The 20,021-nt window shown below is 56.1% G+C and overlaps 1 protein-coding gene across 3 annotated transcripts in view; it reads left to right on the top strand.

The window, feature by feature from the left end:
* Window positions 1–3,952: 3,952 nt before the first annotated feature.
* CAPN9 (calpain 9) overlaps window positions 3,953–20,021 on the top strand; it is a 42,034-nt gene continuing 25,965 nt past the window's right edge. For 2 of the 3 annotated variants that reach the window (XM_069484742.1, XM_069484741.1), the window contains exons 1-4: window positions 3,953–4,270; window positions 11,817–11,886; window positions 14,988–15,106; window positions 15,861–15,994. In XM_069484742.1, the coding sequence (XP_069340843.1) occupies window positions 4,058–4,270; window positions 11,817–11,886; window positions 14,988–15,106; window positions 15,861–15,994 (536 nt within the window). In that variant the 5' untranslated portion in view covers window positions 3,953–4,057. The remainder of the gene's footprint in view (window positions 4,271–11,816; window positions 11,887–14,987; window positions 15,107–15,860; window positions 15,995–20,021) is intronic. The other variant, XM_069484743.1, reaches the window with a different exon arrangement.

Raw genomic sequence — 20,021 nt, 5'->3', positions numbered from 1 at the left:
CAGGGCAAGACTACTTGCAGGGAAGAATGTAATTCACACCTGGTAAATACAATTGGCCGCGATTATCTTCTTAACAAAAGACAGAGGCCCTGGAGGAGAAGTCTCTAACCAGATCGACCATTTCCTCAGCAGTTGCTCACCGAGAACTTTCTGGGTCTCCTGCCCTGTTGCCGGAGAGTGTTGCCAGCACCACAACTGGCCAGCGGACGCCTCCTCCACAGACTTCACCAAAGCCTTCCCCCACCATCCCCCGGGGGTGGGATGTTGTCACCCTGACCGCCAGGAGAAGGGGGTGGAGTGTGGTTTCTCCTTCCTCCTCCTCCTCTCTCCTTCCTAGCGTGGACTGCAACCCTGCTCCACCTTCCACGGTGTCATTGCTTATCTCGGGAAGGGTTGTCAACTTCTCATCAAACCCTCAAGCTATATGATTTCCAATTCGTGCTTAATATTTTCACCTTATTGTTTTTAAATCACTATGAAAATTAATACACCATCTTTTGTAAACACTTGCTACACAAGCACGCAAAGTGGCATTCTTGTTCTCCTCCTGCTCACCGGTGCCCAGCCTCGCTTGAAGGAGTCCTGCTCCCCTTTTGCAGCTGGGCCCTGGCTGGCTGATCTGTGGTCCCTCTGGATCCACCTGCCACCTGCTCTGTCCCTGGGAGGCTGGTTTATGTGGATGGTGGATGGTGTCACCGGGCTCCATGGCTTCTTTGGCTTCAACTTCACAGCCTCTCCTTCCGCTTAGGGTGGCCTCAGGTGACTGCATCCTCCCCACCAGCTCTGCAGGACTATGGGTTCCAGAGGGGCCGTGCTGCGCCCAGCCCGGGGAACCACTCAATCTATTGTGGTTTTCCTGCCCACACCTTGTCAATGGTTCATCTCTTAAACCTTCCTCAAATTGTCCCATTCAAATATACTGTCTGCTTCTTTTAGAACCCCGACTACTATTGAAAAGAGAACTGTCCCACCCTACATTCGGGGAGGGAGTTTGGGAAATTGTGCCAAATCTCAAAGAAAGATGACATCCTCAATCCAAAGAGTTGGCATGTCTAACTGTCACTCTTGGTGCAACTGAGAAAACACGGGTTGTTTAATAACACTCAGCTCTTAAAATCATTTCCTGTTTCCAAGCTTGTGAAATAAGTTTGTTTCTTTACATGTAAACGTTTAAGGCAAAGTTTTGTTGACTTTGATGTTTTTTTTTAACTCAATGGACCTCTTGTCATTTTGGTCTCGATCGTAAGAATTATTTCCAACATTTTTGTTTCCCCAGTGTTCTCCCAACATCTGGAGCGTGAACACAGCTCTCAAATGAAGACGGGGACTGAGCAAGGAAGAAATATGTTACTCTGGGTGTTCAGGTTTTGATTAAATGTCCCCTCTACCCTAATTTATGTTTCCTAAATAGCCACTTGCTGCTATTCTACCTAATGCAATTCTTCGAGCAGCACTTTGCGGCAAAATATCAAACTCCTGAGGCTCAGTTTCCTGGTGGGCTGGGCTTCAGTCCCTTAAAAAGGTAGAGGTGGACGCAAATAAACGCTTCCACGCTGAGATGTAGCCATGGTGGCGTCTGGCACCATTGAGCCCTGCAGGTGAGGTCAGCCTGGGCCACGCCCGGCAGCTGACCGCCTGTGGCCAGGGTCATGGACATCCCAAGGAACAGGAGCCTGGGGGGCAGAAGGACGGCCAGGCAGTACCCCCTGAGAAGGCGCTCCCTCCCTGGGACGTCATACGGTGCAGGGGAGCCGGGCTGCAAGGTGAGCACTGGCTCTGGCGCAGGAGGAGGCTAAACCCTTTCAGTGCGTTTCTTACGCAGGTGCATTTTTGCTTTATTCAATAAATGACAGTGCAGTTCTCTGATTACCTAGCAACTAAAGTGAATCTTTAAATAAAAAGACTGATTCTTCCAACGCATAGGCGAGGCCTAGGGGGAAGGGCTGGGCCTCTGCCTGGAGAGGCGTGTGTAACAGGAGTGCAACAAGAACGGAAGTCCTGGAGCTGGGAGCAGGTCGGGCACTGAGCAAACCCTCCCTGACTCTGGACAGCACTGGATTTGACTTCAAGGTCCTTTTCCCAGTTCCTGGGGCGTCTGAAGGGGACATTTCAGAAATCTGGGCTGGTGATCATTTCCCTGCTGAGGTGTCACCAGAAACAGATGGCCCTCACATTGTCACACCTGCCTCCCTCGGTTGCCCTTCTTAGTGACTTTGAGACAGAGCCATCTGGCCGGGCAGCGGCCGCAGGACGCTCGCTGGCAGCTCCGTCATCTCCAGCAGAGAATCATCTGGACAGGCCAGCACGGGGGTTCCAGAGTCCTTCACTGTGCGGACAAAGAGACCCAGGAGAACGAGAGCCTTTATGGGGGTGGCGGAGTGAGCCCAGAGGGGCCAGAGAGCGGTGTCTGAGGGACAGGCACGGGGTGCAGGGAGGACGGGGGAAGGGGAGGAATGGCAGCCTCTGACCCCCTGCGTGTGCTGGACTCTGCAAACCGCTGTTTCCGTACATCCCACCGCGGCAGCTCTCATGACCCTGACTCACACCGTGGAGATGGGCGCGGCCCACGCACAAGTAACTCGCCCAAGATCACCCCAGGCCAAACTTGCGAGTTTGCCCTAGCATCTTCCAGCTGCTACAACAAAACACCACGGCCTGGGCGGTTCACAAACAACAGAAATTTCTTGCTCCCAGTTCTGCAGGCTGGAAGTCCTTTGTGTCAGCAGATTCGGTGTCTGGGGAGGACCTGGTTCCTGGCTCCTGTGTGCTCACGTGGCAGAAGGGAGGAGGGAGCCCTGTGGGGCCTAATCTTATGTAAAGGCACTAATCCCTGTCACTAGGGCCCCACCCTTCTGACCTGATCCCCTCCCAAAGGCCACGCCTCCTAATGTCATCACTGGGGGAGTTCGGGTTTCAGCATGTAAATTGGGGGTGGGGCACAGGCACTCAGCCCTAGCAGAGTTAAACCCAAACACGGGCAACTCTGATGTCTGCACCTCCCCTGTAACGTCATACGCAGGACGTGCGGGACAGAAAGCGTGACAGACTGAGCGATCATTCCTGGGATCCGTGAGTTTCCGTAAAAATACATACCGTGGTCTTTTAACTGTGCCCATTAACTCAAGACCCCCTGCCTAGAGGACCACACAGAAACCATTGTAAAGTGCTCCCAGCGGTGGCTAATACTCTTATAAACGGCCTCCATCCTCTGACCTTCACTTTTTTCTCACTTGTGAGGCCTTATTTGTAGGGTCTTACACAGAAAGGAAATTAATTAATATGCTATGTGGAGAGGAGAGGCTCGCGTGCTCTGGAGAAGGAGTGCATGTCCTCTGTGAGTTCCGCTGTACCAGGGGTCAGGTTGGAGGAATCCGGCCCCCCACCTGCTTTTGTAAATAAAGTTTTATTGTGCCGTAGCCATGCCCGCTCATCTGCTTGGCCGCTACGGCTGCTTTGGCGCGACAACAGCAAGGTGAGCAGGGGCAGCACAGACCGCACGGCCCACAAAGCAGCAAGTCGTCACTACCCGGCCCTCTACGGGAAAAGTCGCCAGCCCTGCTCTCAGCCAAAACTGGATTTTGCAAGATCCGTGCAAGCTGCGTTCACAAAACACGTCCTACTAGGATCCCCCAAGCTCCCTGTCAGCTGCAAAAGTCGGCCATCAGGAGCTGTGACTCAAGGCCACGCAGCTCACTCTGTCCATGCCACCTCCTGGATGCATTAGGTTTCTCGCTGTTTTTCCTTGGGAAGCAACCCTCTCTCCCCTGGGTGTCTCCAGTGCCCTCAGCAGATGTGTCACCTCCGCCAGGAACCAGCTGGGCCCCACAGCTGACTCTGGGTCCGCAGGAGCCCCGAGCGGGCAGCGGCTCTCTCTGCAGTTTGCCATCAGGGCGTGTCCCGTCTCAGTCTCCCAGGGAGGGGCTGGGCAAACAGGTGGAGGCCAGGGCCGCACAGCCCAGGGGCCCTCGGAGCTGCTCCTTCTGGACCGGCACACGCAGCGGCTCCTCCGCTTCCTTCCCCTCCACGGCCCACCCAAGCCCGCGGCCAGGGAGCAGCCATGCCTTACCTCTCCCGGGCCCCGGGGCCCCAGCCGCACCCGGTCCCCAAGGATGCCCGGCCCACCCACTCTTCAGGCCAGAGCTTTGAGCAACTGAGGCAGGAGTGCCTGCAGAGAGGCACCCTGTTTGAGGACGCAGACTTCCCAGCCGACAACTCCTCGCTGTTCTACAGTGAGAGGCCCCAGGTCCCCTTCGTGTGGAAACGGCCAGGGGTGAGTGGAGGGAGTAGGGTGGGGGCCCAGGGGACGCTGAGGCTTGGCGGCCTGGGGAGAGGGCGGCAAGCTCCCGGGGAGAAGAAAGTGGAAACAGAGGCTGGGAGGACGAGATGTACCCTCAGTCTGACCGAGGCCCGGCGTCTGAGCCCACCGCTGCAAACTTCGCAGTTTGGAGGCAGGAAAGGATGTGCGGGCCTGGGATGCCCTGAGGTGGGTGCCCGGGACGTCTGCTGCTCTCCCCACCCTGCGCCGAGCTCTCTGACGCCCACCGGGCCCGGGGAACTGCAGTCGGAGAGGGTCTTGTCAGGAGGCAAAGAGCAAGAGTCAAAGCTTTGTCCAAAAGGACACGTCTTGGTTCAGAGACTGCCCCTCCCCCTGCGTGTGTGACGGCGCCGCGGTCACGTATGTGCAGTGCCTGTAGCCTCTGGCCCAGAGCCGAGGATGCTCAGTGTGGGTCGATGCCTGGCTCAGCGAGTTCCCAGCAAACGTGTGCGGAGTGGAACGCACGGGGGGCAGGATGTTCTCCCCAGGGCGAGGCGTCCCCATTCCTAGAGGAGAATCGGGGTGGGGGCCGCCCACCCCGGCAGTCTGGAGGGTGTGGGCCCCAGGAGTCGCCAGCTGGTGCCTGGGACACTGTGCCAGTGTTTGCCGTGTGGATTAGTCAGGGCGCTACCCCTGACCCGGAGCTGGCTGCCTCCCTGCGTGGGTGCTGGCCTGGGAGTGGCTCCTGTGGGGACAGGTGGCTCAGGGGCCAGGAGGGGCCGTGCAGAGGCGCTGGAGCCACAGGGGAGACCCTGAGTTCTAGTGCCTCCTGCTGCTCATTCGTCTCACGTCTGCAGTCACGTCACTTAACATCCCTGAGCCTCGGTCTCCACCTGTAAGGTGGGAACTGCAAGGACTAATGTGGGCCGGCGTCCAGTGCACAGAAGGCTTTCGACAAATGACCGCTGCGTCATTACTGCTATGGCTGCTGTCATTAACATCACTATTGTTAGCTCTGAATCCCATCTTACTTCTAAGTAGCAAAGGATTCGCCATAACTGCTTCCTCTCTATCTCCCGACAGTGACATAATGCTGATGTTTTAAATGCATAGCATGTTCATTTTCTAAATGTGCACACACAAAACCTCTGTGCTCTTCTGGGACAGGGCCAAAGGGAACGTAAGCTGCTACGTATGAAGCGGTAGGGTCTCATTGCTGTTTCCCGTTGTAGGCAGTGTGTGTGCATGCACTTGCGTGTTTGCATTTGACCGTGTGTGTGCACATATGTGCATGTATGTGCATGTGTGTGACTGTGTGTGCATGTGCGTGAGTGCATGTGTGTGTGTGTGTGTGAAGCTACATGCACACGCACACATCCACCTACCAGGTAACTGATCCTCACATACGGATAGAACATCAAGTCCCGACAAGGTGCCCCACACGTGGGGGAACTCGAAACGAGCGCTCGGCAGTGCTGGCAGAGCTGGAGCGGAAGCTCCCGGGCACGTTTCTCGTGGGAACCTAAAGCCTCTCCAGCAGGTTCTGATTCCCTGCGTGTGGCTGGCAGCAGTGTGAGGGCAGGACACCGGCAGGTCGTGTGGGGGTTGCACACTTTTGGCAGGATTAGTAGATCATGCTCTGCTAAGTAGCAAAAGGAACGTTTCCAAAATAAAAAACAGTTACAGTACGCAATAGTCCCCCCTAAGGGGCACTGTCCACACCCCTCAGTCTTCCTGGGCCCTCAGCCCGTGGACAAATGGCACGCGGGCAGCTGCCCCGGCTGCAGGCTGTGGGCGCGTTTGTAACTGAGATTCCCGTTTGGAACTGAGATTCCGCAGGTGCAGTCAGGAGCCCTGGAAATCAGAGTTGATCTCTTGGCCCCAGGTGGGCAGAGCCCTGGCCTGGTTGCCTCTGGCCCCAGCAGCTTTTTCGTTTACCCCAGGGTGCCATGCAAATATCGGTGTTTTCTAGGGGGCTTGACAGGAAAAGGGTGGAAGCACCTGCTTAGGGGGCTGGGGTTAGTGACCTCAATGCGCATGTCTCTTACTTTAAATGGAAATTGGGCTGGACTACAGAATCCTGCATGCAGCAAAGTGTACCTGTGTGTGTAGGTTCAGCAAACAGCCAGGGCTCCCGATGCTCCCAGCCAGTGCTCCTCAGACCTGCCTCCTGCCCTTGCTCTGACTCCTCCCCTGTGACTGCAGGCCCTCCTCTCCCAGCCTCCCCTGCTGAGGTCACCTCGCTCTTCCTGGGAATCGCCCATGACCTCTCCCAGCCAAGAGGGGGGCTGCACCTCCGGGAACCTGCCCAGTGATTCTCTCCTTCCCCTACTCAGGAAGTGCCTGGCCTCAGGGGACAGTGGCCACGTGGCTGTGAACAGTGATGACAGGAGACACAGGAGACGTGACCTGGCAATTCCATTCTGTGCCTGGGGTTCAGGAAAACAGAGTCAGGGCCGCCACTATTGAGCATCAAGGACTCACGGAGACTGCTGGACGGTTTCCACGTTGAGGGCTGGCAAATCTGATTAACTCGCAGTAACTGCTGTGATCCATTGGTGATGTCTGCCACGGGCACATGACATTGCCCCGGGGCTCAGATGCCCTGGGTCGGGGGCTCCCAAGCCTGTCATTGAGAGTCGGCATCAGGGCGTGGTGGATATAATTCTCATGCTAGAGGAGCACGCAATCGACTCAGAGTGAACAAAATGTCCTGTCCTTCCTGCATCTCTTCCGGTACCTTCTAATAGGTCTCCCTTCTGATAGGAAAACCTCACCCTTTCTCTGCACGGAGGAGCCTGGCGCTTACTCATCCTAGCTCTTCCCCTTAACCATCTCCCTCTTTTCCAACACGGTGGAGGGAAAAAAATAAAAAGCTGCCCAAAAAGAAAAGTAAGTACTCCAGAGCCACCGGGACATCGGAATTTTAAAAACTTGAATGGCAATTTATTCGCATTTATTAAAGCAGGTTCACAGCTGGGCGCAGTGACTCATGCTTGTAACGAATCCTAGCACTTTGGGAGGCTGAGGCGGGAGGATCGCTTGAGGCTAGTAGTTTGAGGCCAGTAGTTTGAGGCCAGCCTAGGCAACATAGGGAGAACCCATCTCCACAAAACAATAGAAAAAATTAAAAATCAGATTCATACTTTATTTGATCAATCTGAACCTTTAAAATGGTTTAATGTCAGAGGTTCAGAAACTAAGGCTCAGAGGACTCAGGAAACTTCCTGGGGACATTTCTTTATGAAACCTATTGCTGTTGGGGACCTTCAGGGGCACAGCCCTGCTCAGGCACCAGAGGCAGCAGCTGACCCGGGATAGAGGGTCCAGGCCCCAGTGTGACGCCGTCCTGCCCTGCCCGGTCCGTGGGCAGCTGCCTCTGCTTCTGCAGTGACCAAGTCTGACGGGCCATCTCCAGATGATTCAGCCCTTCCGAGAAATCCCGCTGGCTTCCTTGCCCCTGACTGGTCTCGCTGCCTCCGGACGCAGCTGGTCAAGCCACCTCCCTGCTGCCCCCAAGTGCTCAAGTCACCCCCTGGGCTCAGCCCCCTGGGCTGGCTCAGCGCTGCTGAGGAAGGAAGCACAGGCTCCCAGCAAGCCCCTGCCTGGAGTGCAGCCTGGGCTCCGTCCTCGGGGCGGGGGGACACCCCGCAGCATTCCGTGTCCCCCACGCACGCTCCCGTGATCAGAAAGGCTCTTCCGTGCCTGGGAAACTTCGACTCAATGGCCTCCCTGGTGAAACCTTTATCCGCCAAGCACACTCAGTTGTCTGCCTCGGCCCTGCTGCCGTGGCGATGTCACTCTCTGTGTGTCCGCCGGTCCCCTTTTCGGAGCCTACCTCCTCCGCAAGGGCGGGGGCTCGTTTATCCTGTTCCCACGGCACCGTCTGGCACCGTCTGGCACCGTCTGGCACCTTCGGAGCAACGATGACGGCCAACAGTGCCTTGGCCGGGTGACATGTGCTGCCTGCCAGGATCACCTCACTTAATCCCAGAGGGCCCTGAGAGTGGGTGTCATTGTTATCCCCTCCTACCAAAGGCGACACCGGGCCCAGAGGTTGACGTCACGGTGGGGGGAGGTGCCCCTCCCTGCCCGAAGGAACAGGGCAGAGGAGGAGCCCAGCTCTGCCAACCACCCCCCTCTGCTTGCAGGGCCGGTGGGAGCTGCCCGCACCCAGCCGGGACGCAAGTCACCAGGGAGGGCAAAGGGGCAGGCAGCCTGGGTCGAACCGGCACCGCCACAGCGCTCCCTGCAGCTGGCTGAGCCTCTCCGACCCACGCATCAGGGTGTTCCTAGGGTCACATCCGCGGGAGGGAAGGGGCTGCAGGGTGGTCCCGTGGAGGCCCCAGTCAGGCACGGGGGCACCCTGGAGCTGGGATGGTCCCTCAGAGTTGTCCGGGGTGGGGTGACAGGGCCTCTGTGTTTGTAGACCTATGGATGTGTCATCGGATTCGGATACGGATGCCCTTGAGACGTGTGACCTCCACAGGTGGCCTTCCCAGCAAGCTCCAAAGAGGCCAGGGCTCCCGGCACCGGGCACACGCCCTCCGCCCTGAAGGGGTCTGAGAGGTGAATCACAGCAGCCACCACAGGGACTCAGTTTACTCTTCCATAAAATGGGGACAACAGGGCACCTTACGTGTGGCGTCCCTGTGGGGATCAGCTGTGTCACCACACGCAGAGCACTCAGCAAAGAGCCTGGCACATAAATAATAAGAAGTGTCAGTCCTTGTTCTTTCTACTGCTATAATTTCAACCTAGCACGATCCTCTCCCTGGGGGGAGAGGGGGGCCAGGGGGCCCCGCCTGGTTTCAGGTGTGACTCTGTAGCCCACAACTCACCTGCTTTTTGCCAAAGGTAGAGTTCTCCAGGATAAAAGCCGGACGTGCAGACCAGGGTGGAGAGCACCCTTGTCTCTCCTCCAGAGGTCTCCTGGGACCAGGGCCACCGAGCCCACCCAGGGACACCGGAGTCTCAGGTCCTGGCTCCGAGAGGCCATCTGTCTTCTTGCCCACGGACCCTCCAGCATTGCCATGAATGCTGGGTGAGACCTTGAGCCACAGGCCAGGGCCCTGTCACACACAGGCCCCTGCCCCACGTCCCACCTGCAAAGGTGCCCGGCCACCCGGCCACCCGGCCACCCGGCCCACGCCTCATCCCACGGCCTCTGGCTGGGGCCGGACACTCCCTTTATTGGTCTTAACTCGGGTCCACCGTGCTGCTGTCCACCTGCGGATTCATTTGCAGGATCTGTTCTGCCTTTTCCTTTGTCTGCACCTGAGACTGTCCCCTCGGTCTGGTCCTCCCTCCCCCTCCCCCATGTTTCCATTCAGGGGAGCTGGGGGCTCTGCGTGGTGTCTTAGGGACGTCTGCGAAGTCAGGAGCAGAGGGGCCGGGGGTGGGCGCGGAGGTGCAGGGTCTCTGGCCGGCAGCGGGGTTGGCAGGACAATCGCAAGTGTGGCCTGACTCCCTCCACGAGGCCCCGCTGCTCAGCACTTCCACACCTGTCTCAGCGGCCCCGTGGGCCCCTGGGCGGAGTGGCCCTGTCCCCAGCACTGCCCTCTTGTCAAACACAGCTGTGCCCGGCGGGGGCGGGGGGAGCACAAAGCCAGGGCACATCAGGGGGTGGTGGCAGCCAGGCTTGCCCTCAAGGGAGCCCAGGGCGGGCAAGGAGCACACGGAAGGGGGGACAGGGGGACTGGGGGGGTGGCAGGGGCCCAGGGAGGGTGACAGGTGCTGGCAGGGGTCCAGGGAGGGTGACCGGCTCAACATGGAGAGAAGATGAGGTCACCACCAGGCCTCATGCAGGGGGCTGTGTGCCTGAGTGCAGGGGGGCACAGACAGAGGAAGGGGATGTCGGGTGGGGGTCTCGGGCCTACAGGGAGACAGCCACGTGCACGCCAGGCCTCCCTGGCTGCACCCCTCTGCCTTCTGCCCTGCAGTTCCTCCCCTACTGCTCAGCCTGGACCCAGGACCCCCCCAAGACGCCCCCACCCCCCTAGCCCATGCAGACGGCCCCCCACCCCAGCACCCCGGCAGCCCTGTGCACACTGTGGCACGGTGGGCTCCCTGCTCCCGGTGTTGCTCCCCCGACCCCCACGAGGGGCTGTCGGCTGCTCCAGGACAGCTCCAGGGTCCCCACAGCCACCGCCGTGCGGGGGACATGCAGGGATCAGCACACAGCTATAGGCTGCACCACCCGGCGTCTCCAGAGCTTGCTGGAAACGTGGCTTTTCCCTTTTTATGACTTACTGTGCTCAGAAGAGGGAAGTCTGTATCTTTGGCTGAGTCTCTGATGATGAACAGAGTAAACAGACCAGGCCCTAACAGCAAACATTCCCGGACGCTTGGCCCTGGGCCACTGCTCCAGGTACTGCTGGGGACGTCCCGCCTCCAGCCCGGGCCCCTCCGCAGTCTGGGTGTCGGGACACAGGTGGGAAGAGCCCCTGACTTACCTGCATCTGCTGACCCAGATCAAACAGTCAGGCAGCTGCCGAGCGCCAGAGCTGCCATCAGAGTGGCATGGGCAGCTGATTCTCTCCCTGGACCGTCGCGCACCCCCTTAGCCCCCTCAGCCCCCTTGCTTAGGTCTCTGCTCTCAACCTGCCTCCCCCCACCCTGCGGCCCCCGGCCCCACCCCCGCCCCCACCCCCTCGCTTCCCGTCCTAGCGCTTCTCTCGCCCGTGGTGTCTGTTCCCCCCACGTGGAGTTCACGGCAGCTGGGTGGGGGAGGGACGACTTTCTCTCTTCTCTTCTTTGCCGTAGTCCAACGCCAGGAGTGGAGCCCGGCGCCTCGGAAAAATGGGAGGAACATACGAACTGTGTGGAGTTGCTTTCTAAGACTTTTTTGTTTAGTGTTTTATACTTATCCCTCCATCTTATATATGGATGTATTATTGCACACTGATGAGTTTGTTAATACACATACATGAATATGTGCAATGCATAGTAAATATACAATGCACTTAGGTGAAAGTATATGAGGGATGTGTGCGTATCTCTCTCTGCATATGGTATAGATATATAAAATTTTACCAAAATGCATATCTGAAAACATAAAGAAGCTGGGTGGGTGGGGGGTGGGGGTGTGTTTAACCCCAGGCCCCAGCCTGTGGTGTGTGTGTTACTCACCTCACGTTAAGATGAGGAATTGGAAGCCCACAGAAGTCACAAAGCTCACAGGTGGGGGAGCCGGGATTCGAACACTCAGCCCGAGTCCCAGCCCAGTGCCCGAGTGAGGGAAGGAGTCCTTCGTCCACGGCCAACGTCCCTCTTTGCGGCCAGGCGTGGCGTGAGGCTCTTTGGCCAGAGGGCCGTGCTGGGTGCCGCCGGGGAGGCAGAATCTCTCCCCAGGGGATGGGATTTATTAGAGACGAGCCCAGGCTTGTCCGGGGCAAAGATCCACGGGGCCTCTCCCCCTACGTGGCCCTCCACAGGGAAGAATGCCGAGCCCGGGGAGGACGTCCTCTGCTCCAAGGAAGAAGAGCGACCCTGAGGCTGCCTCCTCCTGTTAGCCCACAGGGTGAAAGGCCTCGTTCTCATCACACTCTTGTCCCTCCAGGAAATCGTGAAAAACCCAGAGTTCATTCTTGGAGGGGCCACCAGGACCGACATTTGCCAGGGGGAACTTGGTGAGTGTGAGGGGCTGGGACATGGCCAGAGGGGGTGGGGGCTGGCGGGATGGGGCAGCCACAGCAGCAGGGGGTCCCCAAGAACCCGAGGGGCACAGGGGTGGGGGAGACAGCACTACCACCACCCTCCGCCTGCCCCCTCCGAGGGGAGCCTGGTCAGTGGCCCCAAGCCCCGGCACGCTTGTTCCTCTAAAGGCAGATGCACCTGCGATCTGGAGCTCATAGCCCGTGGTTTACAGAGGACAGTGACACCCAGCAGCGTGGGTCTGGCCTTCCCACACCATGACAGTGCTAACACCTGCACACGTGGACTCAGTCACCTGCCAGGCACTCTCCTGAGCACGCGTTGCCCCGTCTCCTCTCCCCAGCCACCCTCCTGACGTCACAGATGAGAACACGGAGGCTCTGGAGGCTAAGGCACTTGTCCAAGGTCACGGAAGTGATTGAACCTGGATAGTCTGGCTGCAGAGACTTTGCTCCTAACTGCTATCCACACTGCCTCTCAGGACTCATACCCCAGCCGCCCGATCAGTCTCCCTCTGGCAATTGGCCTGAATTGCCCCCACGCCGGTCAAACTGGGCCCTGCATTTTAGGGTGTAATCCCGTGGGCTGGGTTTACCTTTATCCCACCTGTGAAAATAGAGAGAAACCACCTTAAAAAACACACACACACAGTGAAATCAGCCAAGAGAGCAAACCGTTGCAGGCTGTGCAGACCCGACTTGCTTACAGCGGAGGTGATCACTGCGGTCTCGTGGCCAAGGCGGCTCACGGTGGAACCTCCACGGTGCGTGACTGAGCCGCCCTAAACTCAGGATCCCAAAGTCACACACCTGGATTGATGACAGCTAGTTAAATAGACAGATGTAGATAGACAGGCAGACAACGGTGGTGAGTGGGTGGTCAGCTGGATGGAGACAGAGAGACGATAGATACATTGACACGTGATGGTAGGAAGGTGGGTACATGGGGATAGATCAATATAGGTGGCTGATAGACAGATGACAGGATTACAGTTGAGCCGCACAGGTCCACTCACACACAAGGATTTTTTTCTACCAAATACAGGTTGAGAATATAGTATTCATGGGATGTGAAACCCGCATACACAGAGGGCGGACTGTTGGTGTCCACAGGTTCTGCAGGGCCGACTGTGAGCTTGAGGATGTGCAGATTTTGGCGTCCTCGGAGGTCCTGGAACCAGCCCCCGTGTGAACCAGCCCCCGTGTATACCGAGGGAGGGCGATGTATACTCCAGGTATAACTTAACTTTTCAGAAACGTCCCACGCAGATGGTCTGCCTCTACTGCGGTTGAGCCTTCCCTAGGAGATGCTCCGGCCGCGTCCTGCCTCTCCCGCGCCTCCCCTGGCCCTCGCCCGGCCGCCCAGTCCCCCACTGCTGCCCAGTTGGAAACCATTGCACGCACGGGCTCCTTTGCATTCAGAGGTTTGGCTTATCACAGTGGTGCAACATGTATTTGGAGTTACAACCTCATATTTAACCTTAGGGGATGGCTGACGGTAAACATTATTTTGTTACACTTTTGTTGCACCCGAATACTGCACACAGCGTGGATGATGGAGGAAACAGCCCCCGACAGGAATCAGAACTTGGCCAGCAGCGCTGGGTGCTGCTCCTGCTAGTGCCCCTGACAGACGTCACCCGGTCACCCAGCGGCACACTGGCCTGCGGGGGGAGGGCATTTCTCCCGGCACGTGCGGAGGCCAGCCCCACCCCTGCCCGGGCCCAAGAGAGAGAAGACAATTTTGTTTTGCTGTTGAGTTTTTCTTCTTCTTTTTAATTGTATAAATAACATTGACTTCTGGATCCTCCCCTCCAAAAGCTCAGAGAGTTTCTGGCTGGACAGACACGATGTTGTGCTCTCAGGCCAGGAAACGACACACATTGTCCTCAACTGGGCGAAGCTGACGCCGGGTGGAAGAGGTCGGCCCACAGCAGCGGTCACTCTGTTGGACGCCCCCAGCTGCGATCAGAGACTGCGTCCTTCCGCATCTTTGCCTTCTTGAGCTAACGGTCCCGCGAGCCTCCAGCCGTGTCCCTTCCTAGTGGCATCTCCCAAAGCTGACCCCAGGCTTCCCCAAACCAGTTGGTGCACTAGAAACCACTCCTCCTGAGCCCCAGCTGCGGTTGCGGTGGCATGTGCCCTGTTGGTGACAGCCTCAGGAAAGCCAGGGACAGCAGGTCAGGAGCATCTTTCCCGACGCTGTGCCCTGTGAGTCTGTCTCGCCTGCGAACAACCAGCAACGGGCCCCATTACAATGCCCCAAGGCCAGCAGGGCACAGTATTTTCCAGAAATGTGACTTCCGAGGAAGCCACGCTGAGTGCGATGGGTTCGTAGGTTCCAGAGATGTTGATGTTTCTATGACAACAAATAACATCTGGGTAAAGCTGAGGGGTCTTGTCGGGAACACGGAGGCCCCCAAACATCTGCTCACACGCATGTCACAGCAGCATCTGTGGTGCTGGGTGAGGCACACGCAGAGGCCGGGTCCATCCGTCCTCCACGCGGGCAAAGGCCGGCTCCGGGAGCGTGCAGGGCACGGATGAAACGCCGTCGACGTGTGACCCCAGAGTTCCTCCCGATGCGTGTTCATCGAGGACACAGCGGGGGGGCTCCGTAGATGAGTCACTCGATCTTGAAAACGAAGACAAGTTAAAGCACACGGAGCCCCGGCTCCCTGTCACCACACTGAGTCTGGGCTGCAGAGAGGCGTGTCCCCAGGTGCCACAGGGCCATCTCTGAGCACCCCGCTCCAAGCCCCGCGGAATCGGCTGGGGCTGCGGCTCTGTGACGCCTGCTCACCGGCCACGCTGGCGCTCGCGTGCACAGCCTGCTGCTCCGGACGGAAAGTCGCCGAGCGTATCTGTAACACTGCCAGGAAGGCCGCAGCTGTTCCTGACAGACCGGGCAGGGAGGCGGGGAGGGGGGACAGAGGTGTCTGTTGGTTTTCTGTCTGTTTTTAAAAATGCAGAAAGGACGTGGCCACGTCCGGAGCTCCCCACCTCCCCTGTGGCACGGTTTTCCCTTGTCCTGTGAATTAGCGATGAACACTGGGGTCCCCGCTCTCCCTCTGCAGGGGACTGCTGGCTGCTCGCCGCCATCGCCTCCCTCACGCTGAACCAAAAGGCGCTGGCCAGGGTCATGCCCCCGGACCAGAGCTTCGGCCCCGGCTATGCCGGCATATTCCATTTCCAGGTAAGAGGGGGCCCAGGCCAGTGGTTTTACTCTCGGGGGCCCGGCGTGACACTGCACGCTGCCCGGTAACCCTGGAGACAGTGTGGCTGTCTCTGTGGCAGAGTTGGGTCCTAACCCCGCCGAAACCGCGCTTTCTTGTGCAATAGCATCCAAACGCGCACACACATGCACACATGTAGCAAACGCACACATACTTGCACTCACATGCACACCCTCACACATGGGGGAGCAGATACACACACTCGCACACTTGTGATGTGTAAATGAACATGAACCACACACACATGTGCACACACCAGTTACATACATGTGCACACACATGCAATTGGGCATACTCACACTCCCTGTACGGCACTGCACCTGGCATGCAGGGAATACCGAGTCCACCTGCCTCTCTTTATGTGACTGTCCAAAAGTCAGTCTTAGGGGCTCCATCCATGGGCGAGGAGGAAATAAAGGTTAAGGAACATCGGAGCGAGACCCTGAGACTGGGAGGGAGAGAACAGACCCGCCGTGATGGGTCGACAGAGTCCTCGAGCTGCTGTCAGTGGTGGGAGAGTGCTCAGCGCGTGGGTCAGTGGGCACAGTGCAGGTGGCGCCATCCTGGAACCCACGTGCGACCTCCCTCGGGACCCTCAGGGCAGTTTGGTTGTGCGGGTGGAGGGGAAACGCCAGGCTGAACACCCACGAACGGAGCCTGGACCGCCCTTGTGACTGACTCCCCCGTAATTTCCGTCTCCACCCCGGGCAACAGTTCTGGCAGCACAGCGAGTGGCTGGACGTGGTGATCGATGACCGACTGCCCACCTTCAGGGACCGCTTGGTTTTCCTGCACTCTGCGGAGCACAATGAGTTCTGGAGCGCCCTGCTGGAGAAAGCCTACGCCAAGTCAGTGCCAGCTACCCTTGACTCCACGTGGGGGCCCCCGTCACAGCGCAGGGGCCACGAATGGGGCGTCTGCGGGGTGGGGAGGCTGAGGCTCTGGGTTTGCAGGTGAGGCGCAGCGGGGCCACCTGCCGGGGCTCTGGGGCGGGGCAGGGGCTGCAGGTGGAAAAGGAGCAGCCAGGACAGCTTGACCGTCGTGGCCTAGATTGCCCACCTTTAGGCACAGTGGCCACACGTGTCTCCCTGAGTCACAGATCTGGCCTTGGAAGTGCTGGGAGGGCCAGCAGGGGGCAATTCTGGCTGTGCCAACCTGGTGCCGCGGACTTTCCACCGGTACTGGCGTGGCTCAAACACGGGCCTGTTGCCCGTGTGGATACAGAGACGTCAGTCTCCCCCTACAGGATGCTCCTTTTTTATGACTTTTAAAAAATTGTGATAAAATATACATGACATAAATTTTACCATTTTAACCCTTTTTAAGTGTGCAGTTCAGTGGCATAAGGTACATTCACATTGTTGTGCGGACATCACCACCATCTCCAGAACCTTTTCATCTTGCAAAACTGAAACTCCTGGCAACACCATCTACTTTCTGTCTCTGTGACGTGACCCGTCTAGGAACCTCATACGAGGGGAATGGAGACATTCACTTGTGATCACCAACCAAGTGACCGCAGCTCCCTCCAGCTCTCAATTTCCAGCCCACCAGCTTATCAGCAAAAGGCCACAGCAGCCTGAATTTGATCCTCAAATAATGGCAGAGCCCCCAGGAGCCACTCTTGGGCCCAGCCTGGATCTTAAAGCCATGAGAATCCTGTTCTCAGAGACAGAAGCAAGGATGGTCTTGCTCCTACCTCCAAGTGGGACCATAAAAGCTGCAAAATGAAGTGAAGGTGGACTGCCATTAAATCAGTCCTGAAATCAACAGGACAGAGTTAGAGCCATCAGAGAAGAACCAGAGATGCTTCCCTTTGCCTCCCATCCCACCCAGGGCTGTGGGGACACCATCAGAGCCACCAGGCAGGCTTGAGAAGGGCAAAGAACACTCTTCCCAGGTACAGGGGTGAGACCCAAGCCCAGCTCTGCCCCTTGGCCCCCCAGTCATGCACAAAAGGCAAGAGAAACTACACATCAACTAGTTTCTAAACATAAACGAAGAAACACACACATTCTAAACATAACAAAAATCTTTATTTTGATTTTGGGGTCATCAAAGGAGGAGAACACCTCATCAAAAAAGACGTGCAGGCGGTCAGTTTCATGTGTCAACTTGACCGGGCTAAGGGCTGCACAGGCAGCTGGAGAAACATTATTTCTGGATGCGTCTGTGAGGATGTTTCTGGAGGAGATTAGCATTTGAATCTGCAGATTGAGTAAAGAAGATGCCCTCACCGACGCAGCGTCATCCAATCCAGTGAAGGCCTAAACAGAAGAAAAAGGCAAAGAAAGGTCAAATTCACTCTCTCTGCTTGAGCTGGTACCTCCAAGCTCTCCTGCTCTTGGGCACGGGAGCCCCTGATTCTCAAGCCTTTGGACTCAGACCGGAACTTGCATCATCAACCCCCCCATCCTCAGGTTCAGGCTCACACAGACGCAGACCACCGGCTTTCCTGGTTCTCCAGCTTGCGGATGGCAGACCGTAAGGTTTCTCAGTCTCCATAACCACACGAGCCAGCCCTGTAATCAGTTTCCTTTCCGGTGTATCTACATATTCTATTGGTTCTGTTTCTCTGGAGAATCTGATTGATACAGATGGCAAATAGGCACAAGAAAAGATGCTCAACGTCCTTTGTCACTAGGGAGCTGCAGATTAAAACAATGAAACGTCACGACTTGCCTTCAGTACCAACTGCTGATGAGGCCGTGGGGCCGCAGGAGCCCTCGCTCACTGCGCTGGAATGCAAAACGGTTCAGCCACTTTGGAAGATAATTCGGCAGTTTCATACAAAACTAAACCTAGTCTTACCATATGATCCAGCAATTGCACTCCTTGGTATTTATCCAAAATTAGTTGGGTAAAAACTTGCATCTAGAGGCCAGGTGTGGTGGCTCACGCCTGTAATCCTAGCACTCTGGCAGGCCGAGGTGGGAGAATTGCTTGAGCTCAGGAGTTCGAGACCAGCCAGAGCAAGAGCGAGACCCCGTCTCTAAAAAATATATATATATACATCTACACAAAACCTACACATGAATGTTTATAGCACTGTTGTCCATAGTTGTCAAAAACTGGAAGCAACCAAGATATCCTTCAAGATGAATAAATAGACAAACCATGGTACATCCATACAATGGAATATTATTCAACGAAAAGAAGAAATGATGGATGAATCTTAAATGCATATTGCTACGAAATGAAGGACCAATCTGAAAAGGCTCTATACTATATCACTCTATACAACATAATGGAAAAAGCAAAACTATTGGGATGGTAAGAAAGATCAGTGGTTGCCAGGGATTAACAGGGTAGTAAGAATCAAAAGCGGGATAAATAGGTGGAGAACAGGGGATGTTTTAAGGTAGCGATACTATCTGGTGTGATACCGTAATGGTTAATATCTGACACCACACGTTTATCAAACCCATAGCACTTTACAGCACAAAGAATGAACCTTAACGTACGCAAAATTTAAAAATCATCTAGGAAGATGGGGACTCCCTGGATGTAATGAAGCAATGTAATTATCACAAATGTGCAAAACAACCTCACTGAAGGGTGAGAGAGAAGGGTGCTGACTTAAGTAATTTTGGAAACGAATGGGGTCTGTAAGACTAAAGGCAAAAGGAATTGTACATTAGCACTATGCTCTAGTTGATAAAGTCGTTTCTCTAGGAGTACACGGGAACAATTCTGATACAACTATACATGTTTACTGAACTGGGCAATCAAGCAAGTGGATGGTGGAGCCGGTTTCTCGCCGTTGGAGTGGGAGGTGCAGACAGGCAGGGGGAGGAGGCCAGAGTGACGCACGTGGTAACGCACGTGAGGTGCAGGCACCAGCAAGAACTTAGTGTGGCTTAACAGGGATGTGACATATAGACATACGCACATGCAAATGGGTTGTCATACACAAATATATCTCTGCTTTGTCAGCTGAGAGGACCCAGACGTCATGACAGCCCCATAGCAACAAGCACGCCTGCCTCTCAGGTCTTGGTTTCTAAGACCACTCCCCCAATAAAAGGAGCCAGGCTCCTTGGGGAGGAGGCTGATTCTAGGACTTGGGCAGGAAAGACATAAAATGAGGCTAGAGCATCTTATAGTGCCAGAAAGTGAGAACACACACACAGCGCATGCACACACACACACACACACACACAGAGACACACAGATGGGGTTATGTCAAAGGGACACAGGAGCCACCTGAAGGAGCTCCAAACAGCCAAAGCTAGAACAATCTGACCAACAAAATAAATAAAGCAGTAGGTGATTATAAAAATAGTAGAAAATAAGTGTCAATAAGTTTATACTGATTTAAATAAGTGATTGAGTACATGGAGGAGGAGGGGCAAATGTCCCATGCAGCAGAATTCCAAATAAATCATGTATATATTCCAATCTCAGGGAGGGGGAGCATAACTCCCCACCCCCTAAACGTGGGCCACACAAAGCGATGTCCTTCCAAAGAGTACAGGGTGGAAAGGGGATGGGGAGCAACTTTTCAGTGGGGAAACCCGACAAACACGGCCCTCGCCAGGTGATCAGGGCCGACGTGGACAGTGGAAGGTCATGTGGACAGTATGTACTGCCGACACGGTACGATGAGCAGGCACTTACCTCCTTGGTCTTCCTCCCCCAAATGGATAGCCATGAGAAAAAGGTCAGACGGATTCCAAAAGAGGGCATGCCACAACATGCCTGATCGGACTCCTTGAAACTGTCAAGGTCATGGAAAACAAGCAAGGTCTCAGAAACTGTCCAGCCATGAAGAGTCTAAAGAGACAAGACGACTCCATGCAATATGGTGTCTGCGTGGGATCCTGGAACAGAAAAAGGACATTGGGCAAAAACCAAGGAAACCGGAATAAACTA

This window comes from Eulemur rufifrons, chromosome 11, assembly GCF_041146395.1.
Source record: "Eulemur rufifrons isolate Redbay chromosome 11, OSU_ERuf_1, whole genome shotgun sequence".
NCBI classification, from domain to species: domain Eukaryota; kingdom Metazoa; phylum Chordata; class Mammalia; order Primates; family Lemuridae; genus Eulemur; species Eulemur rufifrons.
Note: the sequence above shows the minus strand (reverse complement) of the source record. Positions and strands in the feature narration are given on the sequence as shown.